General features: G+C 40.2%; 1 protein-coding gene across 1 annotated transcript in view; it reads left to right on the top strand.

The window, feature by feature from the left end:
• The window catches only part of ITIH5 (inter-alpha-trypsin inhibitor heavy chain 5), a 75,996-nt gene that overhangs the window by 36,582 nt on the left and 25,001 nt on the right, over positions 1-14,413 (top strand). The window contains exons 6-7 of the mRNA XM_036844097.1: positions 1,058-1,227; positions 4,593-4,709. Of these exons, the coding sequence (XP_036699992.1) occupies positions 1,058-1,227; positions 4,593-4,709 (287 nt within the window). The remainder of the gene's footprint in view (positions 1-1,057; positions 1,228-4,592; positions 4,710-14,413) is intronic.

Consider the following 14,413-nt stretch of genomic DNA (forward strand, 5'->3'; position numbering starts at 1 on the left):
TAGATATTGTGTACTTTCTGATGTCTCAGCATCACCAAGAAGTGTTCTTGTCCATGACACTGAAGCTGAAAGCTAGCCTGTCTCTAGCTCTACCCACCAGAACACAGGAACTACAGGGGACTGAGCTGTGATTCTCAACCTTAACTAAGCATTAGACTCCCACGGGGAATTTAAACATCCTGATGCCTCGGCTGTGTCCCAGACCAATTAAATGAGCTCTTGGCCCGGTGATTGGTATGTTTTCTACTCCCCCAGATGCTACATTCAATCCAAAGTTGGGGACCAGGGCTGCAGAAGAGCAAGTTAAAAGACAGGACAAGTAAACAATCACAAAATACAGAATGTAAGAAACTCTATAGGACAAATAACCAGTGTTTTACAACACTTATGTGTAGCATTAGAAAAAAGGTGAAGAGGGGGGACACTAGTGGATTAAAAGAGATTTAAGAAACATAAACCAAATGTGATGTGGGGACTTTGTTATGATCCTGATTCAAACAAAGCAACCGTTCCAAGATAGGTTCTAGAGACTAAGGAAAATTTAAATACAAACTGACTATACGTTGATAATAAAGCACTGAGCATTAATTTTGTTACTTGTGCCAGTGGTTTTGTGGTTACACTAAAAGTGTTCTTGTAGTTAGAGATATATACTGAAGTATTCATGGATGAAGTATGATGGCTCAGATTTGTTTTAAAATTCTAGCAAACCGTTGTGAGAGGATACATAAAAACAGATGCAAAAGATTGGTAAAAGGTTGATAATTGTTAAAGTCAGGTGATGGGTACATGGGAGTTCATTTGACTGTTCTACTTTTGCATATTTTAAAAATTCTTATAAGAAAAGATTTAAAAGGAGGCATAGAAGTGAAATATATGCTAACATACCTGGTGCATTGTGATATGTTATCTGTACAAAGTTTTGGGAGTTCATATGAAATATAAACCTGCACTAAAATAAAGCCTAACCCTTTGTGTCCATGCAAAATAGATCTTGTTTCTTTTCAGAAAAAATTTATATATTCAGTTATTAATTATCTTTACATCTTGCTTACAGATGATTCTGGGCCACCTCCTTCTACTGTTATCAACCAAAACGAAACTTTTGCCAAAGTCGTTTTTAAACCTACTGTGGTCCAACAAGCCAAGATTGCCCAGAATGGCATTTTGGGAGATTTCATCATTAGATATGATGTTAATAGGGAACAGAGCATTGGGGACATCCAGGTAATGGGTTCGTTGTTGCTGTTTCATGTTAGTTGCTTGATACTTTTAGTTACACCCAGAACTAGGGATTTCAATACTTACCTAAGGGAGAGAGAACTACCAATTCTTAGGAAATCTGTTTTAACCCCAAGAAGACCAGCAGTGTTCCCTTGCTGGAGGCTGGGGTTATCTGTTTCCTGCTTCAATAATCTGGAGGCAAATGAAACCTATAATCTAATTTTCCCTGCGGTGTTTTAGATGAAGTTAGAACTTAGTTCGTCTTTAATTTTAATTTAGAGAGACTGGCCAATGGCTCATTTTTCTTAGGTTATATTGCTCCAAAGACAGGGCGGGAATATCAAAATGTATTAATGTGCATCCAGAATATAAGCGGTCTTTATGTCTTAACATGAAAGGTGGTTAGGTAAAACCAGATAATGAAGGGAGCAGGATTCTCAAGTGACAAGGGTCAAGAAGGGATGGATAATTTAAATTGATTTAGTCAGTGTAGTCGATATACTTTTAAGGAATGACTTTATCTTTATACAGATTAAATTAGCAATTAGTCAAAGATGTCACAAAGAAAGAAAACTACAGGCCAATATCACTGATGAACATAGATGCAAAAATCCTCAACAGAATACTAGCAAACAGACTCCAACAGCACATTAAAAGGATCATACACCATGATCAAGTGGGGTTTATCCCAGGAATTCAAGGATTCTTCAATATATGCAAATCAATCAATCTGATACACCATATTAACCAACTGAAGGATAAAAACCATATGATCATCTCAATAGATGCAGAAAAAGCTTTTGACAAAATTCAATACCCATTTATGATAAAAACCCTCCAGAAAGTAGGCATAGAGGGAACTTACCTCAACATAATTAAGGCCATATATGACAAATCCACAGCCACCATCGTTCTCTATGGTGAAAAACTGAAACCATTTCCTCTAAGATCAGGAACAAGACAAGGTTGTCCACTCTCACCACTATTATTCAACATAGTTTTGGAAGTTCTAGCCACAGCAATCAGAGAAGAAAAAGAAATAAAAGGAATCCAAATCGGAAAAGAAGAAGTAAAGCTGTCACTGTTTACAGATGGCATGATAGTATACATAGAGAATCCTAAAGATGCTACCAGAAAACTACTAGAGCTAATCAATGAATTTGGTAAAGTAGCAGGATACAAAATTAATGCACAGAAATCTCCTGCATTCCTATACACTAATGATGAAAAATCTGAAAGAGAAATTAAGGAAACACTCCCATTTACCATTGCAACAAAAAGAATAAAATACCTAGGAATAAACCTACCTAGGGAAACAAAAGACCTGTATGCAGAAAACTATAAGACACTGATGAAACAAATTAAAGATGATACAGATGGAGAGGTATACCATGTTCTTGGATTGGAAGAATCAACATTGTGAAAATGACTATACTACCCAAAGCAATCTACAGATTCAGTGCAATCCCTATAAAACTACCAATGGCATTTTTCACAGAACTAGAACAAAAATTGCACAATTTGTATGGAAACACAAAAGACCCCGAATAGCCAAAGCAATCTTGAGAAAGAAAAACGGAGCTGGAGGAATCAGGCTTCCTGATTTCAGACTATACTACAAACCCAGAGTAATCAAGACAGTATGATACTGGCACAAAAACAGAAATATAGATCAATGGAACAGGATAGAAAGCCCAGAGATAAACCCACACACGTATGGTCACCTTATCTTTGATAAAGGAGGCAAGAATATACAACAGAGAAAAGACAGCCTCTTTAATAAGTGGTGCTGGGAAAACTGGACAGCTACATGTAAAAGAATGAAGTTAGAACACTCCCTAACACCATACACAAAAATAAACAAAATGGATTAAAGACCTAAATATAAGGCCAGACACTATAAAACTCTTAGAGGAAAACATAGGCAGAGCACTCTATGACATAAATCACAGCAGATCCTTTGTGACCCACCTCCTGGAGAAATGGAAATAAAAACAAAAATAAACAAATGGGACCTAATGAAACTTAAAATCTTTTGCACAGCAAAGGAAACCACAAACAAGACGAAAAGACAACCCTCAGAATGGGAGAAAATATTTGCAAATGAAGCAACTGACAAAGGATTCATCTTCAAAATTTATAAGCTCATGCAGCTCAATATCAAAAAAAACAAACAACCCAATCCAAAAATGGACAGAAGACCTAAATAGACATTCCTCCAAAGAAGATATGCAGATTGCCAACAAACACATGAAAGGATGCTCAACATCACTAATCATTAGAGAAATGCAAATCAAAACTACAGTGAGGTATCACCTCACAACAGTCAGAATGGCCATCATCAAAAAATCTACAAACAACAAATGCTGGAGAGGGTGTGGAGAAAAGGGAACCCTCTTGCACTGTTGGTGGGAATGTAAATTGATACAGCCACTATGTAGAACAGTATGGAGGTTCCTTAAAAAATTAAAAATAGAACTACCATAAGACCCAGCAATCCCACTACTGGGCATACACCCTGAGAAAACGATAATTCAAAAAGAGTCATGTACCACAATGTTCATTGCTGCTCTATTTGCAATAGCCAGGACACAGAAGCAACCTAAGTGTCCATCAACAGATGAATGGATAAAGAAGATGTGGCACATATATACGATGGAATATTACTCAGCCATAACAAGAAACAAAATTGAGTTATTTGTAGTGAGGTGGATGGACCTAGAGTCTGTCATACAGAGTGAAGTAAGTCAGAAAGAGAAAAACAAATACCATATGCTAACACATATATATGGAATCTAAAAAAAAAAAAGGTTCTGAAGAACCTAGGGACAGGACAGGAATAAAGACGCAGACGTTGAGAATGGACTTGAGGACACAGGGAGTGGGAAGGGTAAGCTGGGACGAAGTGAGAGAGTGGCATGGACATATATACACAACCAAATGTAAAATAGACAGCTAGTGGGAAGCAGCTGCATAGCACAGGGAGATCAGCTCGGTGCTTTGTGACCACCTAGAGGGGTGGGATAGGGAGGGTGGGAGGGAGATGCAAGGGGGAGGAGATATGGGGATATATGTATATGTATAGCTGATTCACTTTGTTATAAAGCAGAAACTAACACACCATTGTAAAGCAATTATACTCCAATAAAGATGTTAAAATAAATAAACAAACAAACAAATTAATTAATTTGCAATTAGTTGGAGGAATCAGGACCATGGATACTTTTGCTCTGGGTATGGAATCTGGCCCTAGACTCTGTTTCATGCTACCTTTGACTTTTATTAGAGATCCCATAAACTGTCCATTTTGGTTTGTTTTCCTACCTAATCTGGGTACTACCATTTTTACTTTCTTTTCCCTCCACCAGGTTCTAAATGGCTATTTTGTGCACTACTTTGCCCCCAAAGACCTTCCTCCTTTACCCAAGAATGTGGTGTTTGTGCTTGACAGCAGTGCCTCCATGGTGGGAACCAAACTGCGGCAGGTAAGTGAGTGCTTCCTGCCCATTTTTTCCTCTCTCACATTTGCCTGGGACAGTGATGTTCTCAGTGAATAGAATTCAACTGATGACAAATGTCTGCTTTACCATTCAGCTGTTCCTGCCTGTGGGGAACCTTCCTGAACTGATTCAGTTAAGCCATGGACATAAATTATCATTTCAGCCTGGGGGTTTTAGGAGAGCAGAGGGCTGTAGAAACACCTTGAAGTAAAGGGGACTGGCAGGGTAGATAATGTGAGTGAGACGGGAATACAACGAGAAGGCCACGCAACAGCACCATCGTTGATGGAATAATTCCTTTCAGTAGTGATGTCCTTTGAGAACAATGGAATAAAATCATTGGCAGCCCCCTTGGCCTGTGGTTAGAACCAAGGACTTGTATCTCAGTAATTCAGGACTAATATTCTCACAGTATTTAGGATGAATCTTAGAATTCCAGGGATGGGGGGACATTAAGGGGACCTGTAGTCTGTGCTGAAAAATTAAATTATCCCCAAAATACAACTATTTACATTTTTTCACAAACTGTAGGAAAAGGCTATTCCTTATCCTAGTCTTGTATCATAAATATCAGAAATTTGCATTTATAATATATTTCCAACTCACATAGTGGAAAACAGAACTTTTTCTGTACTGGTTGCCAGACCAACGAATATCTCTACGTTCAACAAAGAATTAGGTCTCTTAGGTTTCTTTCTTAATTCATTATCTGTTTTTAGCAATTAATGATAAATATGTGGTCTAATGAGTAAAATAGTATCTGAAACCTCTTAGGAACCCTCTGTCCCCCCTGTTTCCACCCCTAGGTGCCCCTCCACATAGAATTGAACCTGATCTTAGCTAATAAATTATTGCAAACATTTTCTGTTATTACTCTGTAGTTACTTTCACCATTTATATTTTTAAAAAGATGCAGTATTATAAGTATATATAGGCCTCACCATGCGGCTTGTGGGATCTTAGTTCCCCGACCAGGGATTGAACCCAGGCCCCTCGCATTGGAAGTGTGGCGTCCTAACCACTGGACTGCCAGGGAATTCCCAGTATAATATATTGATCTTTTCTCCATGACGTCTGATTTCCCCCCACCCCCAAATAGTGAAAAATATATTCCAAAATGTGATACAAGGATTTGTTTTAGCTCTTTTCTTTTGGAGGATAGACAAATATAATTTCTAACTTGTATAAGGGGAAGATAACCTCTCCTGTAAGCCAGATCTTCCTGGTTCTTCTGCATCACATTCTTGTACAGTCAGCCTGCCGACTCCTTCCTTTCTAATACTTTTTCTTCATTCAGCATCTCTGACCTTCCATCTGGGATTCCTTTTTTTTTTGCACCTGAAGAACGTTCACTGGTGTCTTTTTAATGGTGGGTCTGCTTGTACAGACTTCTCAGTTTTTGCTTGTCTGAAATGATTTTTTTCCCTCTCCCTCTTTAAGGATATTATTACTGGGGATAACAATTCTAGGTTGGCAATGATTTTCTTTCAGCCCATTGAAGGTATATTCCATTGTCGCCTGGGTTCCATTGTTGCTGTTGAAAAGTCAATAATAATTTAAACTGTCGTTCCTCTAAAGGTAATCTTTTATGGTCAACTGTTTTTAAGATTTTCCTCTTCATCTTTAGTTCTCTGTAGTTTTAAAATGATGGTTCTAGGTGTGGATTTCTTCTTATTTTTTTCTCCCTGAAGTTCGTAAGGCTTCATGAATTTGGGGATTCATGGGAAAGGCCTCAGCTGTCATCCATGAAATTGCTTCAACTCACTTTTCCTCCTGGGATTCCAATGTTAGATTTTTTTCTCCATATTCTCTGTGTTTCCCATGATGTCTTCTGTATATTCCAAATTTTGCCTTTCCATGCTTCATTCCAAACCTGTCTTCCAGTTCACAAATTCTCCCTTCAGGTCTGATCTGCTGTTAAACTCACCCATTGAGTTATTTCAGGTATTGTGTTTTTTAGTTCTAGAATTTCCATTTGGTTCTTTTTCAGAGTTGCTCTCTCACTTTTCAGAATGTTATGTACTAAGTTTTTAATATTTTTTTTTATTTTCTCAAGCACAATACACATAGCAATTTAAAGTCCATATCTGATAATTACAAACTCTAGAGCCACTTAGGAGCTGTTTTGATTGTCACTCATCTTTTCTCCAGTGTGACTGGTTATCTTCAATTGTGTGATGGAAATTATATTAAAAATGTTTTGTAGAAATAGTTTGAGGCCTAGGATCAGGATCTATTCCTCTAGAGAGTTTTGAGTTATTTCTATCAGGTTCCTGGGGGAATAACAATCTGGGATCATTTTAGTCCATTTTCAGGGCTTGAGATTTTTCTGGGCAGACCAGATGGCTCAGAGCTGGATTGCAGTCCTTTCAAAAACTGGTTTATTTCTATCCTTGGTGGTCTCTGGACATCAACTCTTGGATTCTTAAGCTAAAAAGTGATCCCAGATGCTGAGTCCACCTCTTTAAATTTTCATCTTCTCCCAGATATTTTTCTCACTATTTTATTAACTCTTTGATACTTTCAAGATTTAAAAATATATACATTTTGTTTAACTTTTCAGTTGTTCTTAGTGGGAAGGTTGAGTACAAATTGCGTGTAGGTTTTACTTATGGGCATCATTTTCCAAAGTTTTATTCACATATAAGTGAAGCATTCTTTTGTTGTGGTTGATTATTTATTGATGTTTCAGAGGCCTTATAACCTTTCCATATTTACTAAGTACTCTGTAAAGTTCTTTGCTTTATGTACTCCAGGTTCTTAAATACCATTTGTTTGCTAAGTTGTTTTTGTGCCTTTGGTGGATAATATCAATAGATGTTGACAGAAAGATAATCATGGCTTCTTTTGAGACCACTGTTGGCCACAGAATACAGTGTTAATTAGCCCTTGTATCTGATCCAGAATAATAATTCCCATTTGGAATTCCAGTCAGTTAACAGCTACAGAGTAGGTGCCATGTGCTACATTTCCTTGTGTATCTCATTAAATTCCTATGCACCTATTGCACTTCAGATTTTCTGGGTTTTTTTTTTCTCTTTTCTTTAAGACAACAAGCTTCGTGAGGGCAGGTTTTGGGTTTCCTCTGTAGAAAACATCGTTTGATGAAGATATTGATGATTAAAGTTGCTGCAACCAATCTGAATTCATCAAATATTTTATATTTTGACATTTTTACTTACCATCATATTATAAATTATCCAATGGTTTTAAATATTCTTTCAAAACCTGATTTTAATGGCCACAGAGTAGCACTATTCAACAGAAACTTCTGTGAGAATGGGGATGTTTGGCACCACTGCTATCCAGTATGGTATCCACTTGTCACATGTGGCTATTGAGCATTTGAGCAACTGAGGAGCTGAATATTTAATTTTATTTAATTTTAATACATTTAAATTTAAATACCACATGTGGCTGGTGGTTACCATATTGGACAGTGCAGCTAAAGAATATTTACTCCAGCACCCTGAGAGACTTTGAAGTTATTTCCATTTTTTGCTAATATAAGCAGCATTGGAATGACTGTCTTCAGTAGAAATCCTTGGTGGCTGTATGCCTGATCATTTTCTTTAGTTACATTTTTTAGAAGTAGGGCAAGGAACACCAACCCATTTGTGGGTTTTGATTCATATTGCAAAAACATTTTTCCAGAAAGACTGTACCAATTTATAACATTTAAACCTGTTACCAGACTAAGAATTCTAAATAAATTAAGCAGTTAAAAGTAATCAATGAACCACATGTCAAAATATGTAAGAAAATATAGGTGCATATTTAACTACTTTTGAAGTAAGAAAAGACTTTCTAAACTTAAAAGCAATGAAAGTAATTACAAAGGAAGAAAATCAATAACTTCAGCTATATAAAAATTTCAAACTTTTATTTGAAATAAAAAGGGAACAAAAGACTGGGGAAAACTTTGCAGCAAAAAGAGGTTTATCTTTAATATATAAAGTGCTATATGAAGAGGAAAGGAGTTTATCTTTAATATATAAAGATCTACTCCAGATCAATGAAATTAATCCTGTATAAGAAAATGGGCAAAGGATGTGAAACAATTTACAGAGAAGAAATGAGAAGATTCAATAAGATTATGAAAAAGAGTCAATTGTACTAGTAACTAAAGAAATGTAAGTTTAAAGAAATACGATTTTCATCTTCATAATGTAAATTACTTATAATGACAGTTTCTATTGTATGCATTTGTGGAACTCAACAAAAGTATAATATTTAAATGATTTCCTAATAAATATTAAGAAATACCAAAATGCTAAAATGCATGATCAGTTCTACTGCATGGTCACAAGGCCATTCATCACCCAAAAGCTACAGCAGCTTGAAAGGCTCACATCTTCAGGAGCCTGAGTCACTTCAGGATTTAACCTCAAGCCCAGTCCATTCCAGTGCACATGGGTCTTCTCCCACTTCTTATGGGAGAACTATCAATAACCTCATATCAATTAACGCCCAGAAAGATAAATCCAGCCCCAAATTGTGCAGACAAAATCAATGAACTGAACCAGGGGCTCCTAGACTTACCTTTAATGATAACATAATTCAGGCACTTCTTAAAAATGGAGCATGAAGCATTTTCAATATGCTAAGGCAATTACATGAATTATTTAATTAATGAGTATTTAATCTTTATAACGATTTGGTTGTCATCCCCATTTCACTGATGGAGAAACTGAGGCTTTGCAAAGGTAGATAACACAGCTAGTAAATGGCAGGGCCAGGCTTCAAAGCCAGGTCTGACCCTGAAGTCCATAAATCAAACCAAGATGCTGTGAGGTCTCAGTGAAAGTAACGGGGTGATGAGACAGCATTCCCATGTGCAGTGATAAATGTGCAGATGGCAACAAGGTCAATGCCTTTACATTTCAAGACTCAGTTGAGAAGGCTGCACGTAGAGGGAGGGATTTCCTTACCAAGTGCAGTGTAATGATAGATGTCACTCTGTTTGTTATTCTCCCCTCTTCCTTCATTCCTGGATAGGGAATCCCATTCCTTGCAAGGCACTGAATGTCTGGCATGCACTCTGCTGGCTTCTGAGCCGCAGTGTGGCCGCTTTCCAGGAGAACCACCCTAGAGCAGCCAAACACATGTCAGAAGCCTCCAGGCAATTTCTAAAGCCCGTGGCTGCCTTGAGTGGTTTTGAAAATCGCTGACTGTTTTAGCAGCTCTCAGCTTCTTGAAGGCCACAGCCCTGAGTGAACAGCTTAGCTGGCTCTTTGTAGAGTCTGGTACACAGTATTGTGTCCCCTGGTGAAGAGGAAGATTACCCCCAAGCACAGGGCTTTGGTGATATGTCAGCAGGCGTGGCAACATCAGCCATGTGTCATGGGTCCACTCGAATGCTGTGAAGAATCATGCATTCACTCTTATCCTGGATGTTCTTGGCTCCCGCATCTTTGAAGGGCCCGAGATACTTCACTGTATTTATCACAATGTTGGGCATATAGTTGGTATTGAGTAAGTACTTAAACAATTGATCTATAAGGAATTGTAAAGGTCATTTCACCTTAAAATGTATTCTTAGTCAAGGATCTATCAGTACCTGGGGAGCGCCCAAAACTGTGTGCATTTGGCATTTTCTGGTTCTGGTCCTCACATCCTGGTAGGAATGTGAGCCTGGATGCTGGGACTTAACCTGCCTGGGGGCAGCTTCAGCATCTCCTGCAGGTGCCGGCTCAGGGCTCAGCTCTGTTTTCTCTCCACCTGCTCTTGCTGAAAAATATATTGAGATGGCTCTGGTGTTGGGTCAGGCAAGATTTCTGCCTCCCAGCTTGAGTTCGTGAAACTTCCTAGTGAGACGGGGATCTGAAGAGGGACAAAAACCTTGAGGGGGTTAGACCTTTTTTATTCTGTCTGGTTCCCTGCTTAACGGATTGGCACAAGCAAACATACGTGGGAACACTGAGGATAGTAGGTGTCTATTAGATACAGTTTTCTTTGACAAGGGTCTACATGTTCTTCTCTTTCTTTCCCCTAATCTATATAATTAGATCTACTATTTTGCCCTCATATTAAGGAGCTTGGCTAAGGGACCCGCTTTGGCGACCAAACAGTGGCTAATATATGAGTTAACAGATGTCTTTCATGCTATAACTTTCTGCAGACTTGCTCCCATAATCGGAGCCATTCTCTGCCAATCCTAGACTCCCATGTGGCTTTGGGAGGTTGTCTCCCTTTCTCTGTTTAATTTAGTCAACAGTTTTAGAGGGCAAAGAACAAGCGCAGTGTTGCTCATCTGTAATTGCCAAACTAAAACGAGGGGAAATGTGAGCTTGTGAATTGGAGAACTCGCATCTGAATTTCATTCGTGCTTCCTTCACTGGCTTACTTCATGCTCCAGAACCTCACTTTCTTCTTCTCTGTGCAAAATTGGGCCTCCATGTGCTATTTGGACATTTTATGTGTAACCTTATAGGCAAATGGTCTGTAAGCTCCACGGGTTTGGGAACCACCTTGGTTTTGATCATTAGAGTACACAGTCCCAGCTCCTAGCACGGTACCTGGCATGCAGCAGGGTAGTGATTTTTGCTGAAAAACCCACCAGAGCATAAATTATTAAATGTAACTGGCATTTTTAAAGGCATAGTAGCTACAGCCCCTGAGTGACCAGCAGGTACCCAGCACACTAAGGGTTTTCCATAAATTTGTTCATTTCATCTTCCAGCAATCCATCGAAACAGACATGGTTATCCCTATTTTGTAGATGAGAAGGTGAGGGACAGGAAGGGGATGTAAGTGCCCTGAAATATACAAAGTTGTATGTAGAAAAGTTTGGAGTCAAGCCCGGTCTACCCCACCGTGAAGCTCTTCCCCATAACATTCTTCACTGTATCATGAGGTGTAACTTCAGGCCAGCTCTCAGGCTTTCAGGCTCCACCTGTTCTTTTTTTTTTTCCTGTTTTTTTTTTTTCTTTTTTTTAATTGAAGTATAGTTGATGTACAATGTTGTGTTAGTTTCAGGTACAGCAAAGTGATTCAGATATAGATATTCTTTTTCAGATTCTTTTCCCTTATAACAGCAGTCCCCAGCCTTTTTGGCACCAGGGACTGGTTTCGTGGAAGACAGTTTTTCCGTGGACCAGGTTGGGGGGGTGAGGGGTATGGTTCAGGCGGTCATGCAAGCGATGGGGAGCGGCAGATGGAGCTTTGCCTGCTCGCCTGCCGCCACTCACCTCCTGCTGTGCCTCCTGGCTCTTAACAGGAGACTCCCCACCCTATAAGGCAGGGGTCCCCAACCCCTGCCTTATAGGTTATTATAAAATATTGAGTATGGTTCCCTGTGCTAGACAGGAGGTCCCTGTTGGTTGTCTATTTCGTATACAATACCTATTCTTATGCCAAGTGAGGAGACCACGTGAATGCTGCCCATCTCAGGTGAGTGCACAGAGGTCACCTGCCCTGAGAGGCTTCAACCAGCAGCGTGCTGTTGTGAGAAGTGAATGGCGCTGCTGCTCTGACACACAGAATTAACTATTAGCGTTTCCTTGTTTAGCTTTGAGCACACCTGGGGCGTGTGCAGGGATGCCAGCCGCTTTCCCGCTTATGATTTGGATTGGACCGGCTGAGCACGAGGATGGAGACCACAGAGGTGCAGAGTGGGGAATCTCTGGGTACCATGAGGTCCAGTGGTGTCTGCTGGTGCATTCCTTTTAGCCGTTCTCTTCAGGAGCGTGTGGATCTGCCACAGTTAGAAAGGGAGGATGCTGGAAAGACGTCAAGAGGTGGAGAGAGTACCTTTTAAGTGGTGGGGATCAAAGGAGGGCAGTCTGAGTTTCCCTGAGCAGCCCGGAAGAATGCTGGACAGGGCCAGCCCAGCCCAGAAGGACCTCGGGGAGACGATGTGGTTGGAGGAGAGAGCTCCCTACACGCGTGAAGGAGCTCAGAAAGGAGGGATGCAAGCGTACAAAGGAGATCACGTCTAAGAAATCTGGAGTCTCCAGAGGTTGGCACCATGCAGCTGTCATGCAAATAAAAAATGGACAGTATAAGGTTTGGGTCCTCCTGCCTTACCTTTCAGGCTGCAGGCCTTGTGATTAGCCTCTGAAAGCATGACTCCAGTTAATAACACAATGTCCAGTGTCCCTCTTTCCAGTTTTCTAGGACAGGGGTCAGCAAACTTTTTCTAAAAGTAACAGACCAGTGAATATCTTAAGCTTTACAGGCTGGATGGTCTCTGTCGTAATGACTGAACTCTGCTGTTGTAGCGCAAAGGCAGCTGTTGCAACGTGCAAAGAAATGGGCTTGTCATCTTCCCATAAAACTGTACTTATTAAAAAGAAGTAGCAGCCTGGATTCGGCCCCCAGGCCATGGTTGGCTGACCCCTGATCTAGAGTGACGGCTAATGGTGTTGTCTAGGAATACTCTTTCAGTTGATGGCATTTATCCTCATCTCCTGAGCTGCCCTTGCCCAGACAGTGCCACTAACAGATGCATGTCTCAGAAATACATTGCAAAACAGAGGTCTGGGACTCAGGGCCGTGAATAGAAGGCAGTGGGGGAAATTGGTGTCTTTTGGCTCAGACTCAGGATATGAGGAAATAGATGATGGGCAGAGGGCAAAATATTTTTACCCTGGGCCACCTATGAAAACTTGAATTTTTTTTGTTTCAAAAAAAAAAGGGCTTCCCTGGTGGCGCAGTGGTTGAGAATCTGCCTGCCAATGCAGGGGACACGGGTTCGAGCCCTGGTCTGGGAAGATTCCACATGCCGCGGAGCGACTAGGCCCGTGAGCCACAATTACTGAGCCTGCGCGTCTGGAGCCTGTGCTCCGCAACAAGAGAGGCCGCGATAGTGAGAGGCCTGCGCACCGCGATGAAGAGTGGTCCCCACTTGCCACAACTAGAGAAAGCCCTCGCACAGAAACGAAGACCCAACACAGCCATAAATAAATAATAAATAAATAAATAAATAAATATTTAAAAAAAAAAAACTTGCTCTTCAACAAAGATCATATAGATAATTTTAAATAAATTGGAGGCACCCATTTAAAAAGTTTGTTGAGGCAGTTAAGATTGAGCTAAATGAGGTCATGTTTAAAAAGTTTTGAGGACCTCTGAATGAAGGTGCTATGTGGCTGTCGTAGGAAGGAAACATGAACAATACAGAGCTTCGAGTACTCTTGCATTATCTGTTCAGAGTGCGGGCCTTGTGGTCAGCATCTGAAAGCATGGTCTTTGCATAACCCAAAGCCTAGCTTCCCCTTCCTGGCCTCCTGACCTTGCACTTACATCTTTCCAGTGGAGATTGCGATCAGCAGACCTTCTCTGTAAGGGGCTAGATAGGAAACTTACGCTACAAGTAACAATGAGATAAATGCTATAAGTCAAAGAGGATTAAATGAGATAGCAAATGTGGAATGATGATCAAGAGTGTCAGAAAGCATTGTTATTCCTGGATTGCATCCGCTTGGTTGGCTGATGGAAGCTGCAAAGGGGGTACAGTTCCTAAGACCTGCCCAGGTCTGGCATCACAGCCACCTCGTTCTCTTGCTTAGGACCCCACTCTCCCTCAGGATGGCATCTTGGGCTTTGACTCCAGGCTTCAGATTCTCCAAGAATGAAATACATGTGGATTATGTGTTATGGGAGAGGTACGAGGCATGGGGATACAAAGATAAATAAGACAGAGCCTTTTCTCCCAAGCGGTCCAGAGGAGAAGAAAAGTCATGTAG

Source organism: Balaenoptera musculus, chromosome 2, assembly GCF_009873245.2.
Source record: "Balaenoptera musculus isolate JJ_BM4_2016_0621 chromosome 2, mBalMus1.pri.v3, whole genome shotgun sequence".
Taxonomy (NCBI): Eukaryota; Metazoa; Chordata; class Mammalia; order Artiodactyla; family Balaenopteridae; genus Balaenoptera; species Balaenoptera musculus.